Source organism: Engraulis encrasicolus, chromosome 5 (assembly GCF_034702125.1).
Source record: "Engraulis encrasicolus isolate BLACKSEA-1 chromosome 5, IST_EnEncr_1.0, whole genome shotgun sequence".
NCBI lineage: Eukaryota > Metazoa > Chordata > Actinopteri > Clupeiformes > Engraulidae > Engraulis > Engraulis encrasicolus.
Window position 1 is genome coordinate 34,606,500 of NC_085861.1, and position 22,731 is coordinate 34,629,230.

Below are 22,731 nucleotides of genomic sequence, written 5' to 3' on the forward strand. Positions count from 1 at the left end.
CATCATACAGTTTAGGGGGCAAGCATGATGGTGAAGCCCAGGTAGTGGTGTGTGGGGTTAGAGCCACACTCAGGGCACCTCAGTGGTAGCCAGTCAATTGCCATGCTGCCTTGTGTGCTCATTGCGACCAAAGATACCGATGTTAAGGCAGATACATCGTGCATCCCTAATTGCCATGCTGTCTTGTGTGCTCATTGCGATCAAAGATTTTCTTAGTTCTAACTAATAGGCTGTCTCTGTTGCGTTGCGACCTTGGCTGAAGTCTTCAAAGAACAGGGAGGGAGGGCAAGACAGGTTACTGTCCAAGCGGGTGCTTGTAGTCCTTTGACAGATCCACCATGGTCACACCAGATACAAAACCAGCTTTCCTTCAACCTTTTAGGCAGTGTTTTAAATAGTTACGATCAACCTCCCCCGTGAGAAAATAAATAGATGGTTCCCAGACTACATTTCACTTGTGACATGGTGTGGCGATAGCCAGGCTACCTCAGTGGACTATGCCACAGAGTGTTGGTCAGTTTTTCCTCTCAAACTGCTGTATGTACCTGGTGGTGTGGGGAATTGACTTATCAGTACCTGACATAGATTGTTTTGTTGAGTACTTTCCGATGTCTTGGCCATTTGAATGGGGGCATGGTTTGTTCATATTTACTTTAAAAATATCTTAGCATATTCCGTGTATCATCCAAAATGTTCTGCAACATAACCAGACACCTTACAACACACCAATAACTTTTGGAATGTTGTTTGGAGTTAAAACTTTTTTTTAAAGGGACACTGTGTGAGATTTTTAGTTATTTCCAGAATTCATGCTGCCCAATCACTAATGTTACCTTTTTCATGAATACTGACCACCTCCATCAAATTCTAAGTATTCATTATGACTGGAAAAATTGCACTTTTCATACATGAAAAGGGGGATCTTCTCCATGGTCCGCCATTTTGAATTTCCAAAAATAGCCATTTTTAGCTGCAAAAATGACTGTACTTGGATCTTACTAGAAAATATGTGTTTATTACTTAGTAAACTTTCATGTAAAGATCAAATTTGGCAATAGGCAGCCCAGTTTCAATGAGCAGCATAGTTGCAGTACCTTTTTTGACCATTTCCTGCACTGTGTCCCTTTAATGTAAACAAACCAGTATTAATAGTTGTTAGATGCTGTACACATAATAGGACATCAGTAGAAATATTCATACAGTAGTTTACTGTATAGGCCTATGCATTTTTGGGACACCCTGCATACGCTCATCGAAGCACAAAAAACAAAATCTTCCAACTCACAGCAAGCGAGTGAATGGGTATTTATTTCGGTTGTTCAGGTTCAAATGAAAACGCTCCAACGAAAAAAAAGAGATTTGATTTGGCCGACTGCTTCACTTCCCATTTAGGACACGCATCCATGCAGAGAGGGGTGCCAGGCAGGGCACTGTGTGGAAGCCTACGCAGACAGAGATGTCATTGTGCGGTATACTGTGTAGTACATTTGGCAGTGTTCACTCAACACTTATGAGTGTAAAGTAGCATCAAACTCTAGTCTATAGAGGGGAGTGTGGTATTCAGTCTCTTACGTAACACTCATCCATTCAACACTGAACAGAGTGAAATTTTACACTCTTCAGTAGAGTCCATTAAGGACTTCCTCTCAAAGTCTTGATGACTCACGTGCTCTGGCACATCGTCACACAATGTTACGCTGTGGTCCGCAACTCACGTTGTTTGACGGATGAGTGGATGAATGGATTTCCTTGGAAACCAATTGAACAATTGCATCAAGGCAGAAAGGTGAGGTATGCACATATATATAGTAGCAGACATATACTATATATAGTTGAGGACATTAAAATCTGAGGTATGCATATACAGTGCATAGTTGCACACATCTGATGTATGCTCATAGTTGCACAGATAGAGTTGAGGAAATAAAAATCTAAAAGTTGCAGTGTGCACACGGCTTAAACTAAGGGGTCAGTTTAGCTTAAAAGAAAAAAATGAGTATGACAGAAAGGCGATCATGGCATGCAGATTGTCTTATTTGAGTGACAGAGAACATTAGGTGCAGAGTAGAACAGTATTATAAGCCATGGCAAGGACAGTAAAGAATATGGTGTGTGTGTGTGTGTGTGTGTGTGAGAGAGAGAGAGAGAGAGAGAGAGAGAGAGAGAGAGAGAGAGAGAGAGAGAGAGAGAGAGAGAGAGAGAGAAAGAGAGAGAGAGAGTGTTGGGAAATCGGCAGTTGCTGGCGATCTCGTGGGGGATTAGGAACTGTGACGTCACGCCTCTCCCTTGACCGTGTGTGTTTGTGTGTGTGTCTAAGGCTGGGAGGCATAATGTGTAATAAACTGGAGCAAAGGCAACATGCTAGGAGAAGACGGTGTGCATTACCATAACCCCCCCCCCTCACACACACACACACACACAGCCATAGTGCCATCTGAGCACATGTATCATACACATGCGTACGTATGCTTCCTTTCTTTCTCAAGAGCGAACACACACACACACACACACACACACACACACACACACACACACACACACACACACACACACACACACACACACACACACACACACACACACTTGCTGTGCTGAGAGAGAGGGTGAGTGTGAGTGCTGCATCACCTTGGGCTGCCTCTACGGTGGCATACATGCTGTGAAGGAGACACCTCTCAAAATGTGCATTTAACACGCGTGCTAGGGCCCAGGTATTACATCCGTATGCAGTAAAGGAAAAACCATAAAAGCTTTTGAGGCGTTTCTTGCTTGGTACATCCATTCACAAAGAGTAGTGGTCACTCAAAGTAACAAAAAGGACAAGAGACATTGAAAATGGACGTCTGTTGCTCCCATTTTAGCCACTGACTTCTTTTGTAACCTTTCGGCTGAAATATTTTCTAGCCAAGCCATCTGTGCGGCGCGCCTCCTTTTTTGTTACTTGGAGAGCTCCGTACGAAGTGGACAGTACACTAAGAAATGTATTACAGACTCATATCCTGTGGAGTTCAGGTGTTGGGAGAGGATGCATTGCATGCACACTTGCATTACACTTACATTGTCACACACACGCACACACACACACACACACACACACACACACACACACACACACACACACACACACACACACACACACACACACACACACACAGCCATAGTGGGGTCCAGGTGTCTGGATGCTACACAGAGAAACGGTCACACACATACGGCCCCAAGAGTTCCTGCTGACACAGGCCTGAAACCATGCCCAATAGAGAACCAGGCCAGGGGGCAGTGTCTGCATTAACCCTTAGGTTGCTGGATTGCAGACTATTAAATCATGTTACATGAACTGAAAAAAGGGACGTGAAGCCATTAGGGCAGTATCTTTAATGAGGCTTAATGGGGAAAGCTGTAATTCAAGAGCACGTGGTGAGAGATGAGAGAGATACGGAGAGAGTAAATGCCATCTCAGATGCCGACCCAGACAAGGTCACCAGACCTCTGTTGCGTGCGAACACTGCAAAAGTCATTCTGATGGACAGACTGATGGCCTATGCTGTGTAGTCACCCAGCAGTACATGACTAAAAGTGAAGAAAATGGAGGACTATGTGGGATAAGCACTGACACAGCCTACATTCAGATGGCCCACAGTGCGACAGAAAGTAACTGACTGGTATGTTGATATACATAGAGGGCACTGATGTGACTCCATGTGATGCTGTAGTATTGACGACATTGCTGTTGCTACCACAGCACTGGGCCAGTCGATGGCTATATTGATCGCTTCACTTGGGCCTGCTGACATTTCCCCCTCACTTCTGCATGGTGGCACCCATGCTGTGGCTGATAACTTGGCATAACATTATTACTCTATGTGAAGCATGCCTTTCATGATTACATACCATGGAACATGGTTACATAGTAATCTAACTGTCTGATCACTTTCTAAGCTTACAGCATACTCAGAGTATCAAATCAAATTGCCTTAGTAAACACACAAGTAAATGGGCTAAAGATTGATAGGCAGATTGATTTGGCTTAACCCCTTTTATAACCTTATTGTCACCAAAATGGTAATGAAGAGGCTATTTATTTTTCGGGCAGGTTGGTAGACACTAGCATGCTTTGACAATAAGAAAAACACAAACAAAAAAAGAAACTATCTCCAGTGATGTTATTACTGATGTCAGATCCTCGCACTGCTACAGTGTGTGTGTGGTTGATTGTTAGACAGATGCTAAGTAAGTAGTGACCTCAGAGGCTGCTGTGTGAGCCCAGGAGAAGCATCTGTTGGGAGCAGACGAAACAACCGTGCGGCACATCGCCCGGGATCCCATCTGTTGAGGCTGAGCTTTGTTGCCCCAACAAGGGCGGAACTCAGTGATGTAATAGCTCCAGTGTAGGGACTCTAGGTATGCTGATAATCGACTCACACAAACACTCACACATGCTGACGCACATACGTACATAGACGCACACAACACACACTCACATATGCACATAAGCCTAATATGGTGACATGATGAATGGAAAAACTGAACACGTGGAAAGGAGTCTGAGAGAGGGAGAGAGAGAGAGAGGAAGATAACTCATCCTGTGGCATGCTGAATGACTTTGAAATGATATTTGTGGTGAACCGTAATCTGTTTCTGTGACACCTACCTGTAACAATGGGACATAATCTGAATTGCTTGTGGTGTGTGTGTGTGTGTGTGTGGCGTGTGCCTGTGTGTATTTGTGTGTGCGCAGTATGTGTGTGTGTGTGTGTGCGTGTTGTGGGGATGAACAGAAGGAAAGAAGAATGGATGTAAGAGGAAATTGGAAACTTAGAAACTTGGAAACGTGTCAGTGTTTCTCTCTCTGTTTGTTTGGGTTTTTGGAACATTCTTCTAGATGGCACTAAATCTGAATATTTTAGGAATTTGATTCTATTTTATTCAGGGGTGTTTAGTCAGTGACAAAACCGTCACGAACGCACTAACACACACACACACACACACACACACACACACACACACACACACACACACACACACACACACACATTTTTTGGGGCTTTTTGGCCTTGATTATTACAGGACAGGACAGTAGACAGGAAACAATTGGGAGAGAGAGATGGGGCAGGGTTGGGAAATAACCCCTGGCGGACTCAAACCGGGGTCTCCGTGGGCATGCAAGCCCAAATGTGGGGGGCTTGGCGCGCTGCGCCACACCACCCCCACCACCTATACATTTTCCTATAGTGAGCTGTGTGCTGCCTTATCTTTCTCTGCCACAGTAGGCCTATGTCCTGATGGCCAGGAGCTGGCACGTCAGGGTGTGAGAGAACAGCTCAGGGGTGTGAGAGAACAATTTCTCACGGGGCAAACCAACACCTCAGACACAGCACACCAACCTGCCGGGCTTAGAGGCCCAGGGAGCTGTGCATGGGAATGAGGGTAGCACGCACACGCACACACACACACACACACACACACACACACACACACACACACACACACACACACACACACACACACACACACACACACATTGCATTACCCCTCCACCCACCCTGGTTGAGATAAAGACCTTCATTAAAGCTCCTGTCAACACTCTCCAAGCACCACACAGCACCCTGGACCCTCCAAGCACACTCTGTCTTACGCACGCACATACACACACATGCACACGCACACACACACACACACACACACACACACACACACACACACACACACACACACACACACACACACACACACACACACACACACACACACACACACACAGGGTCCCTTAGTTAGAAGATACTAACAGGCAGCAGGGGCCAGTCAACAAGCTTCAGAAAAAGATGGCAACAGCATGTGCACACATTGGAGAGAGAGAGAGAGAGAGAGAGAAAGAGAGAGAGAGAGAGAGAGAGAGAGGGGGGGAGGGAGAGAGAGAGAGGGAGGGAGCAGAGTATCAGTCTCAGTGCCCCCAAAGTGTTGTCATGGTGTTTTGGGCTGGACTGGGTTGTGCTGAGACAGGGTGAGGATTGCCGACAAGGAGAATTGTATAGGTAGCCTGCCCTGCATCGATATAGAACACACGTTCAGCCCTATTGAGACATATTTCCTGTGTTTTTCCCTCTGTCGGCAAGGATGCGGTTTTGACGCCACCTGCAGAATACTATGTCTATTGCCTTGGTGGTTATTCAAGGAGTGTGTTACCACTGAGCAATTACATTGAGAAATAGACAGTAGACAGGGGTAGTCAATGCAACATGTTGTGTTATTATATTGGTAGCCTTTGCCTTCATGGTCGTGGCGGAAAGGGTATATACACTTTCGCCAGATCCACCACCTATTTACATTATCCTTTGTATAAACAGTCAAATACTAAGTTATTAACTGTGCCCTGACTTCTACTTGTAATATTACACAAGAATGGAGACATTGAAGATGGACTAAGCACAAAACGTCCGTTGCCCCAGTTTATATCCACATTTTTGTTTTGTTTGTTTTTCAGCTTTAATTTACAGTTTATGACACGAGCCTTGCACACGCCTCATCTTTGTTACTTTTTAGTGGTTCCAACAGTTTGGAGCAGACGCGCCAAGCAATACATGGTTCAAAGTCAAGGCACAGACGCCAACCTTTTTATTTTCCAATTTAATATTGCATAAGAAAAATGGGTTAAAAACAGAAGGGAGTGAAGCATGTGTCTTTATCGGTTACTGAGTACAAGAGAAGAGAAGAGAAGAGAAGAGAAGAGAAGAGAAGAGAAGAGAAGAGAAGAGAAGAGAAGAGAAGAGAAGAGAAGAGAATAGCTCTGGAGTTATCTGGAGTGGGTCACCTGAATCACCACCTCTACATCTGGGAATCACCACCTGTTCATTTCAATACGGGTAGATGTAAAAACAGAGCACTAACTGCATACCTGTATGTGGTGTAAGGACCTGTGGTATTATACAATGGGTTCAGAGATACATAGACTGAAAACATACCAGTAGCCAAAAAGTCTAGGCATCTTGGGCTGGTACTCGATAGGAGTTATCATATGATATGTGGTTTACAACCATGAGTGGGAGAGGTCAGTACTCTGCCTCTGTTCAATGCCACTCTACTGTCCCTGCTCATCCACCATGGACTATACTGCTTGTGTAATCAATAGACTCAGTCGTAATGAGAAAACATTCCCATCTCTCTCTCTCTCTCTCTCTCTCTCTCTCTCTCTCTCTCTCTCTCTCTCTCTCTCTCTCTCTCTCTCTACCCCTACCCTCTTTCCTCATTTTTCTCTCCCCCTCTTTTCCTCTCTCATAAACATGTCATTATTCTGACCTACAGTTGCGTGTCAGTCAGTGTGCAGAGGTTACCACAGGGGTCATAGACATGTTTGAGTCAATGCTGCATTTTCTGGCAGCTCAGCTGCGGCTCTCTCTCACACACACACACACAAGCCAGTTATTCCCACAGAATTTCCACAGAAGATCACACAGCACATGACTAGCACATGACAGTTTTGTGCGAAATATGGGTATGAAAACCTTAAAAGTATACATTTTGGTTTAAATGTACACTTTATGTTTTTAGTGGGTCCAGGTTGTTGTCAAGGTGGCTGCCTTAACAATGAACTATGGGGGCAACACTGCAAGGGTACAAGGACACAACACAAGTACGCACACACGAGCATGCGCGTGCACACACGCGCGCACACACACACGGTTTGCATGGGATGTAACTTAGGTCTGGTCTATGAACCTGATTCTTTGAATTTTGCAGTTTGTTGTTTGTACTTTGTATAGTCCATTATCATGGTTTTCTCAGGGAGAACCTTGCCAAATGAAATAATCTACCTGCACTGTATTGAAATTGTCTGTCTGTCTGTCTGTCTGTCTGTCTGTCTGTCTGTCTGTTACAGCTCTTCATCTCCCAAGAGCATTGACGTCCTTCCCACACTGCCAGAAGAGCTGGAGGGGACATCACAGACATCTGACAGACAGTAAAGCATCTCTTCAAGCCTGGTAATGTATAACCCCTCTTGTGTACAAGTACTATAACCTATGCTATTCCTAATGTATGTCTATCTGTATGCATTTGCCTATGTCTGTCTCTTTGTCTGTCTGTCTGTCTATCTATGTATGAACTGTATTTATATGACTGACACACACACACACACACACACACACACACACACACACACACACACACACACACACACACACACACACACACACACACACACACACACACACACACACACACACACACACACACACACACACTCAAGCAGCACAAACACTGATCCGCACCAATATTCAACACTGTGGTGTCAAGTTCAGGGTCCTGTCATCCACGGATGTAAGAATGCTCTGTTGTGTTGAATGACTGTTCGGTCACTCACTTCTGATCCCATATGATTAAGCACTACTTGCACCTACATGCACCTACTTGCCTAGTCAGGGATTTTACCCAGCCTGCTGCATCTCTCTCAGGTTCAACCGTAACCTACTTGTTCTAACCTCCTTGGCCTATAACCTACTCATTCTATTACATACTCGCTCAGAGGATATCATTTAGAAGCATTACGCCAATAATCACTGGTGAAGGAATAAGTGATTATATTGCTGTGTGCATGTGCATGTGCGTGTGTGTGTGTGTGTGTTTGTGTGTGTGCGAGCATGTGCACACGCATGTGTGAGTGTGTTTGAATTTGGCCATTTATAATGTCCGGGAGCTTCATAATCCATTCATACTGTACATTGATGGCTTGTGTGTGTATTCGTGTGTGCGTGTGCCTTTGCAGATTTCATCCCGTTGGAAGCCCTCCAGACAGCTAGTCTCTCAGGGACCAGTGAGAGCTGAGGAAAAGAAGAAGAAGACGAAGAGAGGAAGAGAGAAGGAGATGACGAAGATTAAAGGGGTAGAAAGGACGCCTGGGACTCCCCAGTGATTCCTCCACTGCCAGTTTTTGGATCATCCAGGACATAGTAGGAACAAGAAAACCTGGAAGTTAATTCATCACGGATTTCATCATCTCTTTGCACGTTTTCAAAATTGTATTTATTTAGAGATTGTTTTTTTATTGTTAGAAACCGAGTCCTTGTTTCTTTTTGCATGTATATCTGCTGCACAGGTTTGCTCAGAACAATCCGAGTAACTAAATTAGCGACTAACACTCTGCTTCCAGGTCATGTGCCTGGAGGAAGTCACAAGGAAGTGGTGAACCTGAAGTTCTGTTTTCTAGGAAGCTGGATCTTGTGCATCTAGCAAAAGCCTCTTGCACAGTCCACAGCTGTGTGTCTGTGTGTGCATGTGTGTCCGTGTATGTGTGTGTGTGTGTGTGTTGCGGCCCTAGTACACGTTGCATTGCGTAGGCTCTGTGAATCTGGGACAGAGCTGTGTGTGTGTGGTTTTTTGTGTGTGTGTGCATGTGTGTCTGTGAGCAGAAAGAGGTGTAGTGTGATATCGAGAGGGGCAACCGACCTCTCTAGGACCCTGAGGACTCTGCGACACCTCACGTCCTTTCACTCTCCAGCATCACTGTGACCTTCAAGAGGGTCACCAAGGTCAAGAAGTCGTATTAACATCAAATCACTGTCAGCATTACAGTACTATATTACCAAGATACCTTCTACAGCTACACACACACATATAAAGGAACACACACATCTGTACTCTGGTAAATTCAGAGGCCACTGGTCTGTGGCCTGCTTCACACTTGGAGAGGCTAATGGCAGGTATGACTCTCATTCTCGACTAGCTCACTTTCTTTATTCTTTTGAGAAGAATTCTTGACTCTTTTTTTGTTCTTCCCGACTCCACACACACACAGACTGAGCAGAGTTGAGTAGACGTATATGTTGGCTGTGGGAGTGTTTGTGTGACTACGTGTGTGTGTGTTGTGTGTGTGTGTTGTGTGTGTGCGTGTTTCATAAAGACCCGAGCCAGTGAGCCCCCAAAGCAGGCTGGTATCCTTCCTTTCCTCTCTCTCTCTCTCCCTCTCCCGTCACGTGGCTCTTGCCTGGCCGTCCCGTTCGCTCCACTGTAGGGGAGCTAATTTTACTGTGAGGCAGGCAACGCAGCCTCCTCCCTGGGAACCGCTGACACACTTAGCCCCTCCGAGCGCTAGAGCCGAGCCTCCATCGCTCCACATGAACCCCACTCCACACACTGACAATGCCTGCTGGAGAATCGGAGATGGGCTTCCCTGCCAGGGAGAGGGAGCCCTTTGTTAGGAAGACAGGCCTTGGAGAGACAGACAGACAGAGAGAGTAAGAGGGGACACACAGAGACAGACAGACAGACAGACAGACAGACAGAGACAAACACACACACAGACAGACGGAAGCTGGCGTTGTCGGCAGGAGGTGCATGCATGTGTGTGTGATGGACTTCCTGCTCGTTTATGCGGTTGCCAGAGCCTTCCTCAGAAGCTGTCCCTCGAGGGACGCATTCATCAGACATCTCAGGTGTGAGAGCATCGAGGACAGCAACTTTACAGTAAGAGTTTTGGAGCAGAATACTCCGCACAACTTTTGAAGAACAAAGCAGTAAGTCTTCTTTCAGTTTTTGCCTTTTTTTTGGACGACATTTCTTGCTTGAGGATTATGTGATATTATTTGAACGATGGAAATGATTGGTTTGTGAAAGTTTTCCATTTTCGGTTTTCAGAACCGCCACAGTCTCTCTCCTCACCTGCGACTTTGTTTTGTGTGTGTGTGTGTGTGTGTCATCTCTCTCTCCCTGGACGTCAACAAATGCACACACAGCAAGGAGAGTGAGTATTACAGTCTCTGGGACAAAGAGATAAGTGAAATGAGCATGGTGTATGTTGGAGCCGATGCATGAAGCCAACCTTTTCCCCTCCCTCAGTCCTCTGTTCGATTACCTGCCTCAGGTACTAAGACCCTCATTGTGAACCCCTCTACCCTTGCAGGTTTTTACTGTTGAATCTCAAGCATCTCCTCTCCCTTTGATTTGTCTGTAGGGCTGGAGTCAGCATAGTATCTCTAGAACCTGTTCAGCCCCCTTACCCCCCACCACCACCACCACACACGCACACACACACACACACACACACACACACACACACACACACACACACACACACACACACACACACACACACACACATGCATACACACAGTGACTTAACAGGACAACACACGGTAAGGTGGTAAGGACCTGGTAAACTGGATTGTGGTGTTTCCTGCAAAAAGTTGGACATGCTTGAAAACATGGATGCTGAGTCGGAGCCCCCTCTCCTAGTCCTAGTGTGAGGGGGACACGGCATTCTCCAGTGCTCTCTTTTTGTCCATCTGTCCGTCTTTCCATCTCTCCGTCTGTCAGTCTGACCGGGCAGAGGCCTGGAGAGGACCATCAGGACTGGACCGTGTCACACTGGGAGCACGTGTAACACTTGATCATTTGAATGTTTCCTCTGGAAATCTTCAGCTAGTAGAGAAAGAGAGAGAGAGAGAGAGAGCTCTGGCGCGTCACAGACCCATGCACTCTCTGCTCCGCTGCTGGGACTGTCTGTCAAGTCCTGACGGGAGAGATTTGGGCCGACCCAGACAGACAGGGCCAACTCAGCTGGGTGCATGACCCGAGCCACCCTGATTCTGACCCGGACCACATCGCAGATTGGATGAGCGATTGACTCGCTGACTGGCTGACTACGATGCCTGGCAGAGGATTTTGGATGTGTGTGTTACAGTATCCAGCTGTGGCCGATGCCTCTCACTTAGACTCTTTCTGATTGGAACTGTGGGATAATCTGGGCATGCTGACACATACTGTAGCACGCAGAGCTTGGAAGAGTGTGTGAGCATGCGACCATGTTTCGATTTCCTGGGAGTTTCTCTCAGTGAATAATTGGAAACAAACACACTGCGTGTTCTGCACTGGATATTCATCTGTCAGGATTTAACTGTTTGGATTAAACAACCTCAATCTTTTGATGATGCAGAGAAGCACTCACAATCCAGAACATTAACATAAAATCACTGTACACACACAAACACACACACACACTACAAATACACATCCTTCTTCCTTTGGTGTAAATAAAGGACCTAAAGGAAGCATAAAACACGTTATAGGCACACATATAGACTCTTCGTATCCTTTGCACTGTAGCGAAGGAACATCAAAAAAGGAATACTTAGCAACTGTGCCAGACTGATTCTGGAGTACATACACCTGCCCCTAGCTTCCACAGCAGCCATGGGTGCTGCGCGTGTGAAGCGCCGCTTCAGTGCGGTGGTGGACAGTGCTGCGGACGAGGAGGAGGTCATGAAGCTGGCCCAGAGCGCCGCCGTGGAGGACATCAGGTCCGGAGTGGGGGGTGGCACCTTGGGACCCCTGGCCCTGTCCCTGGCCAGCCCCCCGCCACTTCACAACGGCAAGGTGCTCATGATGGGCGGAGTGGAGGGGGGAGGGGAGACGGAGGACAGCGAGGGCGGGTGCCAAGGAGCGCGGCAGGCGTACGACAATGGCGCCAGCTATGATGACGATGGAGGAGAGGGCGGAATGGGGATGGGACTGCGGAGGGCGGTGTGTCCAGTGGTCGCTAGCGGCAACGGGAGCAGCGGTGGTTGCGGAGGCCCGTCCTCCTCAGCCACCCCCTCCCCGACTCCCCCTCCACACCACCGGAGGCGCCGGCGGCAACGCACGGGGGGTCGCGGCGGGCCCCGCAGCCGCTTTGTGGGCAAGGACGGGCGCTGCAACGTGACCTTTGTCAACATGAGCGAGCGGGGCCAGCGATACCTCACAGGTACAGGAATCACAAACACCTGGATTATACCATACCGCATAGGCTCTTCATACACCCCACTTGGTAGCACTATATAATAATCATCCACTATAAATGATCGACTAATGGTCAGTTTTACAACTATGATAACATACTATATTATAAAACATAATCAATCGATAGCATACATCATTTGTCAACATGAGTGAGCGATACCTCACTATACTTCACAGAGACCACTGGAATCAGTAGTGGCAACTATAGGGAGGGAAAGTAATCTCATCGCCCCCTGCTGGCAACGTTCCAACCCCCTGCAACAAATGAATGTTTTTTTTCTTTGAAAAATTACATCTCGGCCCTGACGACGAAGTAGAAGTAGTGGCAGTCATATTATGGGCATGTTGGCCCGTTTTATCGAACCAGGTGGTAAAATGTTCGGTTTTTCACTGATCTGAGCTGATTTTAATATTCTTTAAAAAGCTAATACAGAACTACACTGACTGGCATGTGTGGCTTGTTTACTCCATGTAATTAGCATAGCCAAATTAGCATAGCCAAACATGAGCCAGAGAGGTGGTTACTCGTCACCACAGAAGCCATCATATCTACTAGAGAATTTAAAACCATACCAAAATGATCGCGTGTATATATGTGTAATAAGAAGACAATGTGGAACTCATAGGATTACAAGAATGTGAAGATATGCGAAGAACTTGCGTTCGTTCGCGTTCATTTGTTTCTCTGTGTTGTCAACGAGGCGCGAAGCACAGCATGCTGGGAGCTGTAGTCTGTTTCCGACCAGATTGGCACAATTTCTATTTTTCTTAAAAGGGCAAAAAATGACTTGAGATTTTCACAGGTAGTAGTTCATGCTATTGTGTACGCTGAAAAATGTGTCTGGTGTTATAGTTCCAAGTCATATCTTTGTGGGATTTTTTAAAAAACTTGTCTATGGGAGTTTCAATAGGATCACCCTGGTGTTTGGAACGTAACCGCTAGGATCGCTGTTTTCCACTTTCCCTCCCAATGGAAGTTGTCTGCCATAGGAATTCTTTTTCCCCAGTAAATGGAACTTTAGTCATGCAGTATAATCCGTCTCAGTAGAAGCAAACCCTCAAAGACCCCAAGCTACATCATATTAGAAATGTACCCCAATACAACACATTTGTCCCAATACATGTCAAAAGATATTGGACATTGAATCACCATCACCTAGAGTATTGCATAGCACCGTATTGACAGCATGTTTCCCAATGTCTGAATGTATACAGGTGTGTTTACTGTATGTTTAGTCTGTGGGGCAGCGTGTATTATCTGTGTATTTTAATGTGTATTTGTATCTTTTATATACAGTATCTTCTCTATTACCAAAGAGCACCTTCAACAGTCTAAACCTGCTGTTTTGTTTTGTTCTCTTCCACTCTGCTGTACCCTACTGTACTTCACTCTACTCTACTCTATTCTACTCTCCTCTCCTCTCTACTGTACTCTATTGTATTCTACTCTATTCTACTCTGCTCTACTCTACTCTACTACTCTATTCTTCTCTGCGCTACTCTGCTCCACTCTCCTGTCCTCAGACCTCTTCACCACCTGTGTGGACGTGCGTTGGCGCTGGATGATGGTCATCTTCACCCTCTCCTTCCTGCTCTCATGGCTCCTCTTCGGCTTTGCCTTCTGGCTCATCGCGGCCGCGCACGGAGACATGGCGCCGCCGCCGTCGATGCCACTGTCACCGCCGATGCCACCTCCTCCTCCTCCTGCATCGCCGCTGTCTCCTCCTCCCTCGTCCTTCTCCTCCTCTGTGTCCTCCTCGTCCTCCTCTGCGGCTGCTGCCTTCTCCGCACCACCCGCCTCATCTGGTCTGGGATCAGGCGGTACTGCCGGTGCTGTGGATATGGGCCTGGGTTTGGGTCTGGGCCCAGGCAGATTGGTACCGGTGGTGGGTGGTGGCTCTGGAGAGGTGGATTCTGGGCCAGCAGCAGCACCAGGGGTGGAGAGGAGGGACCCGGTGGTGGCGCCAGTTCCGCCTGAGATTCCGGTTCCTCCGCCTGTGGTTCCGGAACCTCCACCGGTCCCACCTGAGCCCTGCTTCTCACAGGTACGATTCATTACTCTATACTAACACATGTTATGACAATGAAGTTGGATGTAATATAATATAATGTAATACTGTATAATCTACTGTAAGTACACTGTACACTTTCAGAGTCAAATTTAACACTCAAAGTGTCATTTCATGCTAGTGCAATCCACATATTGGTGGAACGCCTTTGCATGTTAACTTGTGCTCTACAATGCCACTGAAAATCAGTTTTGTCACGTGACAAGGATGAGGCAAGTAGTTTTCCTGCGGCCATGGCGACTTTCTTTTTCCAAACGTAAAAATGCGAGATGTGCCCTGACCAAAACCATCCCTAACCCTAACCTGTCAGAAAAGCAACATTTCTGATGCTTTACTTTTGCCAATGAGAGAGACAAGCCCTAACCATAAACACCTCTAAACCTAACCTGTCACGCTGCATTATAGAGTGCAAGTTAACATGCAAAGTCGTGGTGTACACACACGATAGGCGGTTTTACCCATTGATGCTGGATGTTGCGTCGTGCAACATTGGCCCTGATGCCTGGAGCTGCATTACGCAACATTCAGGCTCATGAGATTTGAGACAACTTTATTAAAAATCTCTGTTTGTTTGAGATGAATGAACACATTCTAATGAAAGGTGAGGGTCTCTTAGCTTTTAAATGTAACTATTTTTATGTGTTTCGTAAGCTGAGATATATAGGCTGAGGGCAGCTTTTCTTAAAAAAGGGCTCAGGCATTCAGCAACCTTTTAACGCAGTGTCATGAGACCATGTTGAATGTAATGTAATGTAACCCGGCAGGTAAACAGCTTCCTGGCCGCCTTCCTCTTCTCCCTGGAGACGCAGACGTCAATCGGCTATGGGTTCCGGTCGGTGACCGAGGCCTGCCCGCTGGCGGTGGCGGCCGTCGTGCTGCAGTGCATTGTGGGCTGCATCATCGACGCCTTCATCATCGGCGCAGTCATGGCTAAGATCGCCAAGCCCAAGAAGCGCAACGAGACGCTCATCTTCTCCAGCTCCGCCGTGGTGGCGCTGCGGGACGGCAAGCTCTGCATGATGTGGAGGGTGGCCAACCTCAGGAGAAGCCACCTGGTAGAGGCACACGTCCGCGCACAACTGCTGAAGGTGAGAGAGAGAGAGAGAGAGAGAGAGAGAGAGAGAGAGAGAGAGAGAGAGAGAGAGAGAGAGAGAGAGAGAGAGAGAGAGAGAGAGAGAGAGAGTTTGTGTGTGTGTGTGTGTGTGTCTGTCTGTGTGTCTGTCTGTCTGTGTGTCTGTGTGCGTGTGCGTGTGCGTGTGTGATGCTCACGGACAGCAACTACCTGGTAAAGACACACATCTGTGAGCACACAACTGCTAAAGGTGGGAGAGAGACGGGGGGAATTTAAGACGAATTGCACACATTCACCCACAGCTTCTGAAGGAGATGGATGGAGAGAGAGAGAGAGAGAGAGAGAGAGAGAGAGAGAGAGAGAGAGAGAGAGAGAGAGAGAGAGAGAGAGAGAGAGAGAGAGAGAGAGAGAAACATCTGTGTGATGTGGAGCTGCTGTGTTACTGGTGTTCTATGGTGTGGTGTAATGACTGGTTGTCCTGTGTGAGATCTCTATATCTATTTATCTATCTATCTATCTGGGGTTTATAAGATTAGGAAGAGATTAATTCATACTTCTGTTCCCAACCACACACCATTGTCTCCCAACAACTCCCCCACACACAATATGTCATGCTGGGAGGAATCTCGCTCTCTCTCTCTCTCTCGCTCTCGCTCTCGCTCTCTCTCTCTCTCTCTCTCTCTCTCTCTCTCTCTCTCTCTCTCTCTCGCTCTCGCTCTCGCTCTCTCTCTCTGCCAGTACATCTTCGTGTGTTTGTGTGTACAATGCATATGCGTCTTAAGTCTTTGAAAAGAGGTCCTTGATCTAAGCATGTGTGTGTGTGTGTGTGTGTGTGTGTGTGTGTGTGTGTGTGTGTGTGTGTGTGTGTGTGTGTGTGTGTGTGTGTGTGTGTGTGTGTGTGTGTGTGTGTGTGTGTGTGTGTGTGTGTGTGTGTGTGTGTGTGTGTGTGTGTGTGTTGGAGAGAAAATACCCAATTCACATGTTCACATTATGTTTTGTACAACAGGATATAGTAAGGGTATTTGACAAGCTTTAAAGGAACAGACCACCCTTTTTTGATTTTCACATATTTGCAGTATTTCCAAGCATTATTTATGAATGTGCATATAATTTTCGTCTATGTGTTTGCATTGCCCCGTTCAACAGTATAGCCACATTAGGCATAGCAATGCAAGTCTATGGTACAAAATAAAACACAATCAAATGTACTTATAAACCATTTTAAAATTAATGTAAAATTCACTGGAGTGTAAAACGGCAATTTAATTCCGTCCAGTGACCACTTGTGGCTTGATGCTAAAGATACCAGTTACTTCCAGTGATTATGCTAAGCTATGCTAATAATTCTGATCCAATAAATCTAAGTACTGAAAACACTGAGACGAAAATTATATGCACATTCATGAATAATGTTGGGAAATACTGCAAATATGTGAAAATCAAAAAAGGGTGGTCTGTTCCTTTAAGTTGTGGGAAAGTAGTAGTATCTGTTGTATTAAGGGCTTTAACGGGACTTAGACATTTATTATTATTATTACTATTATTATTATTGTTATTATTATTATTTGTATTATTATACATCATGGAGAGATAGATAGATAGATAGATAGATAGATAGATAGATAGATAGATAGATAGATAGATAGATAGATAGATAGATAGATAGATAGATAGATAGATAGATAGATAGATAGATAGATAGATAGATTGATTTATAGTATGTCTGATGTAGTTACAAAAACACAAAGAGACACAATAGACAGACTCAATAACCTCACCCCCCCTCTAGGACAAAAGCCAAGATGACATAGTCTTATAAGTTATAGAGCTGTTGCTATTGTTGCTGTGCAATTGTATTCTTGTTCCTGTTGCATGAGTTGGTGTTTACTACTAGAGGTATACTATGTGGTTGCCACCCTATATGGTGTTGGTTGTGTTGTTGGTGTTATGTGTCCTCCTGTATGTGTCCCTTGTGCTTGTGCTTCTCTAAAGGCCACAGCTGCTGCAGATTCAGGTCTTTATTATTATTTTAATCCTCAACTTGTATTCTCTTTAGCTGAGTCACCAGTCCTCCTGTGTGGGGCTCGAACTCCAGGATCTAGCTCACAGGCATGCAGGCTGAAGGGCAGGGATACAGGCAGGTTTGGAGACAGGCAGGCAGGCAGGCAGACAGACAAGCAGGCAGGAAGGAAGACAGGGAGGCAGGCGGCCAGGCAGGGAGACACAAGGAAGCAGACAGACAGTCAGGTAGACAGGCAGACGGACATATGGGTGGACAGGATGGCAGGTAGGCAGGCAGGGACACAGACACACAGGAAGGGAGGCGGGTAGATGGACAGGCAGGCAGGGAGGGGGCAGACAGGCAGGCAGACAGGAAAATTGGACAGTAAGGCAGGTTAGTCAGGTAGACAGGCGGAAGGCAGACAGGGAGGCTGGAGACAACCTACCTGCCTGACAGACATCATCCGAATCATCAGACAACACTACAGAGGTCTGCATAGATCGGCATAGATGCTGTCTCTGCTTCAGGTCATAGTCTAGGACACAAGTTCACAGTACAAACAAGAGTTCATAGTACGGTCATTTTATGGACACTGGTTCACAGTGCGACCAATATCTCACAGTACAGCATGGACACTGGCTCAGGATAACGGCTGAGTGGGCCACAGAGGAGTGAATATCTGTAATCTCCCCAGCACCAGCGGTTTGACCTGGACGGGTCAAGCAATGATCTGGGATTAGAGCCGCACAGGTGTCTGATGGATGGGTGGAGGCTTGGCTTGGGTTAGTGACTGATGATGGAACAGGCGGCTATAGGGAGTGTGATGGATGGGAGTGGGGGCCAGTGGGGGATGAGAAGTGACCCTCCGCGAGCGTGGCCATGCTGAAATTAGCGTATCAGCGGGCCAGAGCCACAGACAAAGACACACCTCCTGAAAAATAAAACACAAGGTGCACTTCAGCACTGCAGCAACTGTGCTTCCCCACCAAGTTCTCTAAGCTGGATGGAGAGGTGAAACACATTATCAAAAAACACTACTCTACAGAGTGATCTGGCCTGAAGTGACATTTGCATGGAACCCCCGACTGATCTCATTTAGGAAATCACCTCCCCTGAGAGATTGTACTGTACATACACTACGTATGACACCCAATCCTTCCAAACAGCCAAACTGGTTGACCGCCCCACCCAAAGGTGCATTCATTAACTGCTGTACCACTCGTGGTATACCTCTTAAAATACCTGTGTGAACTGATTTGTGTGGGTCAAAGCAAATGCGCCCTGAAATTGAGAATTGCAGAGATTAATAGGGATATGGACTATGCAATAGCGCTCCACTATGTAAAAGTAAACGACAGCTCATGCACATTACTAAAATTCTGGGGCATTGAGAACATTACACCTCCATACCGAGGTGGTGACATGATTACGTAAACAGCTACTGAGACAGCAAGCCTTTTGGATCTACACACTTAAAACAGTCAAACCCCATGGACGAGGAGTTTTGCTGGTCCTGTTTTCTCTGATTTAACTTTTGTAAAATATTTGGTCCACTTGGGTGATTTGAATTAATTCTCTCTTTTTTCTTTCTTCCTATTTGGCCAATAATGATTTATGATTTATGTACTTGTCATTCACACTGGCAAATTAAAAATACTAGAACTACCTTGAGTGCCTTTACTGGTTGATTACTCCATATACCCACCCTAACCAACAACCAATTCTGAGGGTTTTCAATTTCCACCCAATTGGGCTGTTCTGGGTAAAAAAAAAGGGTATTCAGTTTTTTCTGCAGATTTATGGCCATAAAAATTAATGGGATTTAGTTAAAATTTTGCAGAATGTATAACCTTCAGATGTTTTTTGAGCATTTTTAGGCTGGAAATCATCAGTCACATCTGGCAACCCTTCACTGGAAATGTCCCCATTGACATTTTAACACAGCCACACCACAGCACACTGGGCACACAAACGGGAAAATTGCATGTATGTCTGACTGACGTATGCCATGTAAGGGGCCAGCCAGTGAGTGGCTCTGGATGAGAGTTTCAGCTAAATGTAATCTAATGCAACATCATAGCTGTAGAAGTTTTATGTTTTATGGTGTCATCTGATGATGGTGACGCTGATGATGGCGACAGTGTGTGTGTGTGTGTGTGTGTGTGTGTGTGTGTGTGTGTGTGTGTGTGTGTGTGTGTGTGTGTGTGTGTGTGTGTGTGTGTGTGTGTGTGTGTGTGTGTGTGTGTGTGTGTGTGTGTGTGTGTGTGTGAGTGAGGTCATTACTATTGGAGCACACCAACAAGTGCCAACAAGACCCCTTCTGCTGGGGTAGTTTTGTTGTTACTGGTAAAAGTAAAAGTCTAAAAACATTTCCTCACTGACATGTTAAGGTTAGGGATTGTTTTGGTTTGGGCACAGCTTAGCACTCTTTAGCTGTTGTTAGGGTTAATTTGAATGGAAGTCAATGGGAGGGCCCCACAAAGATATTAAGATGTGTGTGTGCGCGTGCGTGCGTACGTGCGTGCGTGCCTGCCTGCGTGCGTGTGTTAGTGTAATTTATATAATATAATATAATATAATATAATATAATATAATATAATATAATATAATATAATATAATAATGATGTATTTATTACATCCTGCTCCATAGCCGCGGGTGACCCCCGAGGGCGAGTACCTGCCCCTGGACAACGTGGACATCAATGTGGGTTTCGACACGGGCACGGACCGCATCTTCCTGGTGTCGCCCGTCACCATCGTGCACGAGATCGACGAGGAGAGCCCCTTCTACGAGATGGACAGGCAGACGCTGGAGTGCGACTCGCAGCTGGAGATGGTGGTGATCCTGGAGGGTATGGTGGAGGCCACCGCCATGACAACACAATGCCGATCCTCCTACCTCGCCTCCGAGATACTGTGGGGTCACCGCTTCGAACCCGTGCTCTACGAGAGGAAAAACTGCTACCAGGTGAGGAGGAGAGCAGGATATATGGGGATGGGGTAAAGAGAGAAAAGAGAGGAGTGGAAAGAGGTAGAGATAGAGAAAGAGAGAAAGAGGGACAGTGCCGACCCAGCCTTCGAGATACTGTGGGGTCACCACTTTGAGCCCGTGCTCTACGAGAGAAAAAATGCTACGAGGTGAGGAGGAAAAGAAGGATGGAGAAAGAGAGATAGGAAGGGAGGAGGGGAGAGAGGGATAGAGGAGAGATGCAGAGAGAGGTAGAGGAAGAGAGGGACAGCGTCGCTCCTTGTACCTCACCTCTGAGATACTATGGAGTCACTGCTTGGAGCCCGTGCTCTACATAAGGAATAACATTTAGTGAGAAGATCCCTGTCCGGGAAAAGCGACCGACAGAGAGATACAAGACCCCAGAGGTTTTTCTGAAGGGATCTTTTCCATGACGGGGCCCCTGTCCGAATGCTTATTACATGGCTACATTTTGATTTAATGACAGGTTTAATTATTGGGGAATTAAAATGACAGCCACAACGCAAATAGTTTGTTGACTTCCAAACTTGGCTTGCTGTTGTAGAACAGTGCCGTGGTGTGTTGCTCTGTGAAATCACCTTGCGGAGTGATATGAAACAAAAGAGATAGCGGCCAAAAGTCTGTTGCCATTGGCAGCAGTCTGATATTGAATTCACAAGTGTGTTATTCAGAAACATCAGACGTGCAAACATCGGGGAGCCCCATTCAAGTGAACGGTGCATCCTACAGAATGAAGACGAGCCATGTAATTAGAGAGGAAAAATTGCTCCAAGATAGAGAGGGAAAGAGAGATCAATGGGAATGGAGAAAGAGAGAAAGAGAGGCACAGGGAGGGGGCGGATATTCCTTTAGGGAAGAATGAATGAAAGAATTACTTAATGAAGGAATGAATGAATGAATGAATGAAAGCTATTTAAAAATAATGAAAGCGAGGGAAAGAGTAGCCATATGTGTGGGCGTGTCAGTGCAGAGAAAGTGGACCTGTGTAACAAAGAAGAATCCTTCTCGGGTTTGCATGGAGTCAGATTGAGCTGGGGAGTATGGAACCCTGGGACAGGGAGAGATTGATTAGCACTGGGCTCGGACAATAGCAGAAAGGTAGGGGGCGGGACTAAGAGAGGCAGGGGCCAATGAGACGAGGCCGCGGGGACAAAGCGTGACCTTGCCCTTCTGAAGGATCAATATAAGGGGAGGCCAGGCCAGGGCTAACCTACTGCTTTATCATGACCCACCCACTGCTTTTGTCTGGACTAACCCGTGGCTTTATGTCTCTCTGACCTTTGCTCCCTGTGTGTGTGTGTGTGTGTGTGTGTGTGTGTGTGTGTGTGTGTGTGTGTGTGTGTGTGTGTGTGTGTGTGTGTGTGTGTGTGTGTGTGTGGGTGTGTGTGTGTGTGCGCGTGTGCGTGTGCGTGCGTTGTGGATATGTGTTTTCTTCTCTCTGTGTATTCTCCATTATTGTGTGTGTGTGTGTGTGTGTGTGTGTGTGTGTGTGTGTGTGTGTGTGTGTGTGTGTGTGTGTGTGTCCTGCAGGTGGACTACTCGTACTTCAACCGCACGTACCAGGTCTCCAACACGCCGTCCTGCAGTGCCAAGGAGCTGGCGGAGAGGAAGCTGATCGAGCGCTCGCGCGCGTCCTTCTGCTACGAGAACGAGGTGGCCCTGCAGCTCTCCACGCCCTCCCCCGCCTCCTCGCCCTCGCCCTCGCCGCCACCCTCGCTCTCCGAGATGCGGCCCCCGAGAGCCTCGCCCCTCTCGCTCTCCGCACCCCCCTCGCCCCTACCCACCCCCCCGCCACGACGGGGGTCCCGGGCCGCCAGCGAGCACCCACACGCACAGTGA

General features: G+C 46.7%; 1 protein-coding gene and 1 long non-coding RNA gene across 2 annotated transcripts in view; both read left to right on the top strand.

Annotated features, from left to right (window-relative positions):
* The window catches only part of LOC134448505 (uncharacterized), a 13,367-nt gene extending 4,417 nt beyond the window's left edge, over positions 1-8,950 (top strand). The window contains exons 2-3 of the long non-coding RNA XR_010034779.1: positions 7,868-7,970; positions 8,753-8,950. This is a non-coding gene — a long non-coding RNA (uncharacterized LOC134448505). The remainder of the gene's footprint in view (positions 1-7,867; positions 7,971-8,752) is intronic.
* A 2,100-nt stretch (positions 8,951-11,050) lies between these two features.
* Positions 11,051-22,731, top strand: kcnj14 (potassium inwardly rectifying channel subfamily J member 14). The gene is made up of 5 exons (XM_063199882.1): positions 11,051-12,724; positions 14,284-14,804; positions 15,593-15,916; positions 20,554-20,871; positions 22,423-22,731. The coding sequence occupies exons 1-5, from the start codon at positions 12,175-12,177 to the stop codon at positions 22,729-22,731; spliced, it is 2,022 nt and encodes a 673-aa protein (XP_063055952.1). The 5' UTR covers positions 11,051-12,174.

What these genes read in the sequence shown, in the direction of transcription:
- kcnj14 (XM_063199882.1), top strand. Translation starts at nt 12,175, where the DNA reads ATGGGTGCTGCGCGTGTGAAGCGCCGCTTCAGTGCGGTGGTGGACAGT. An exon ending in GGGCCAGCGATACCTCACAG is followed by an intron (nt 12,725 to 14,283) that starts GTACAGGAATCA and finishes TCCTGTCCTCAG; the next exon opens with ACCTCTTCACCACCTGTGTG. An exon ending in AGAGGAAAAACTGCTACCAG is followed by an intron (nt 20,872 to 22,422) that starts GTGAGGAGGAGA and finishes TGTGTCCTGCAG; the next exon opens with GTGGACTACTCGTACTTCAA.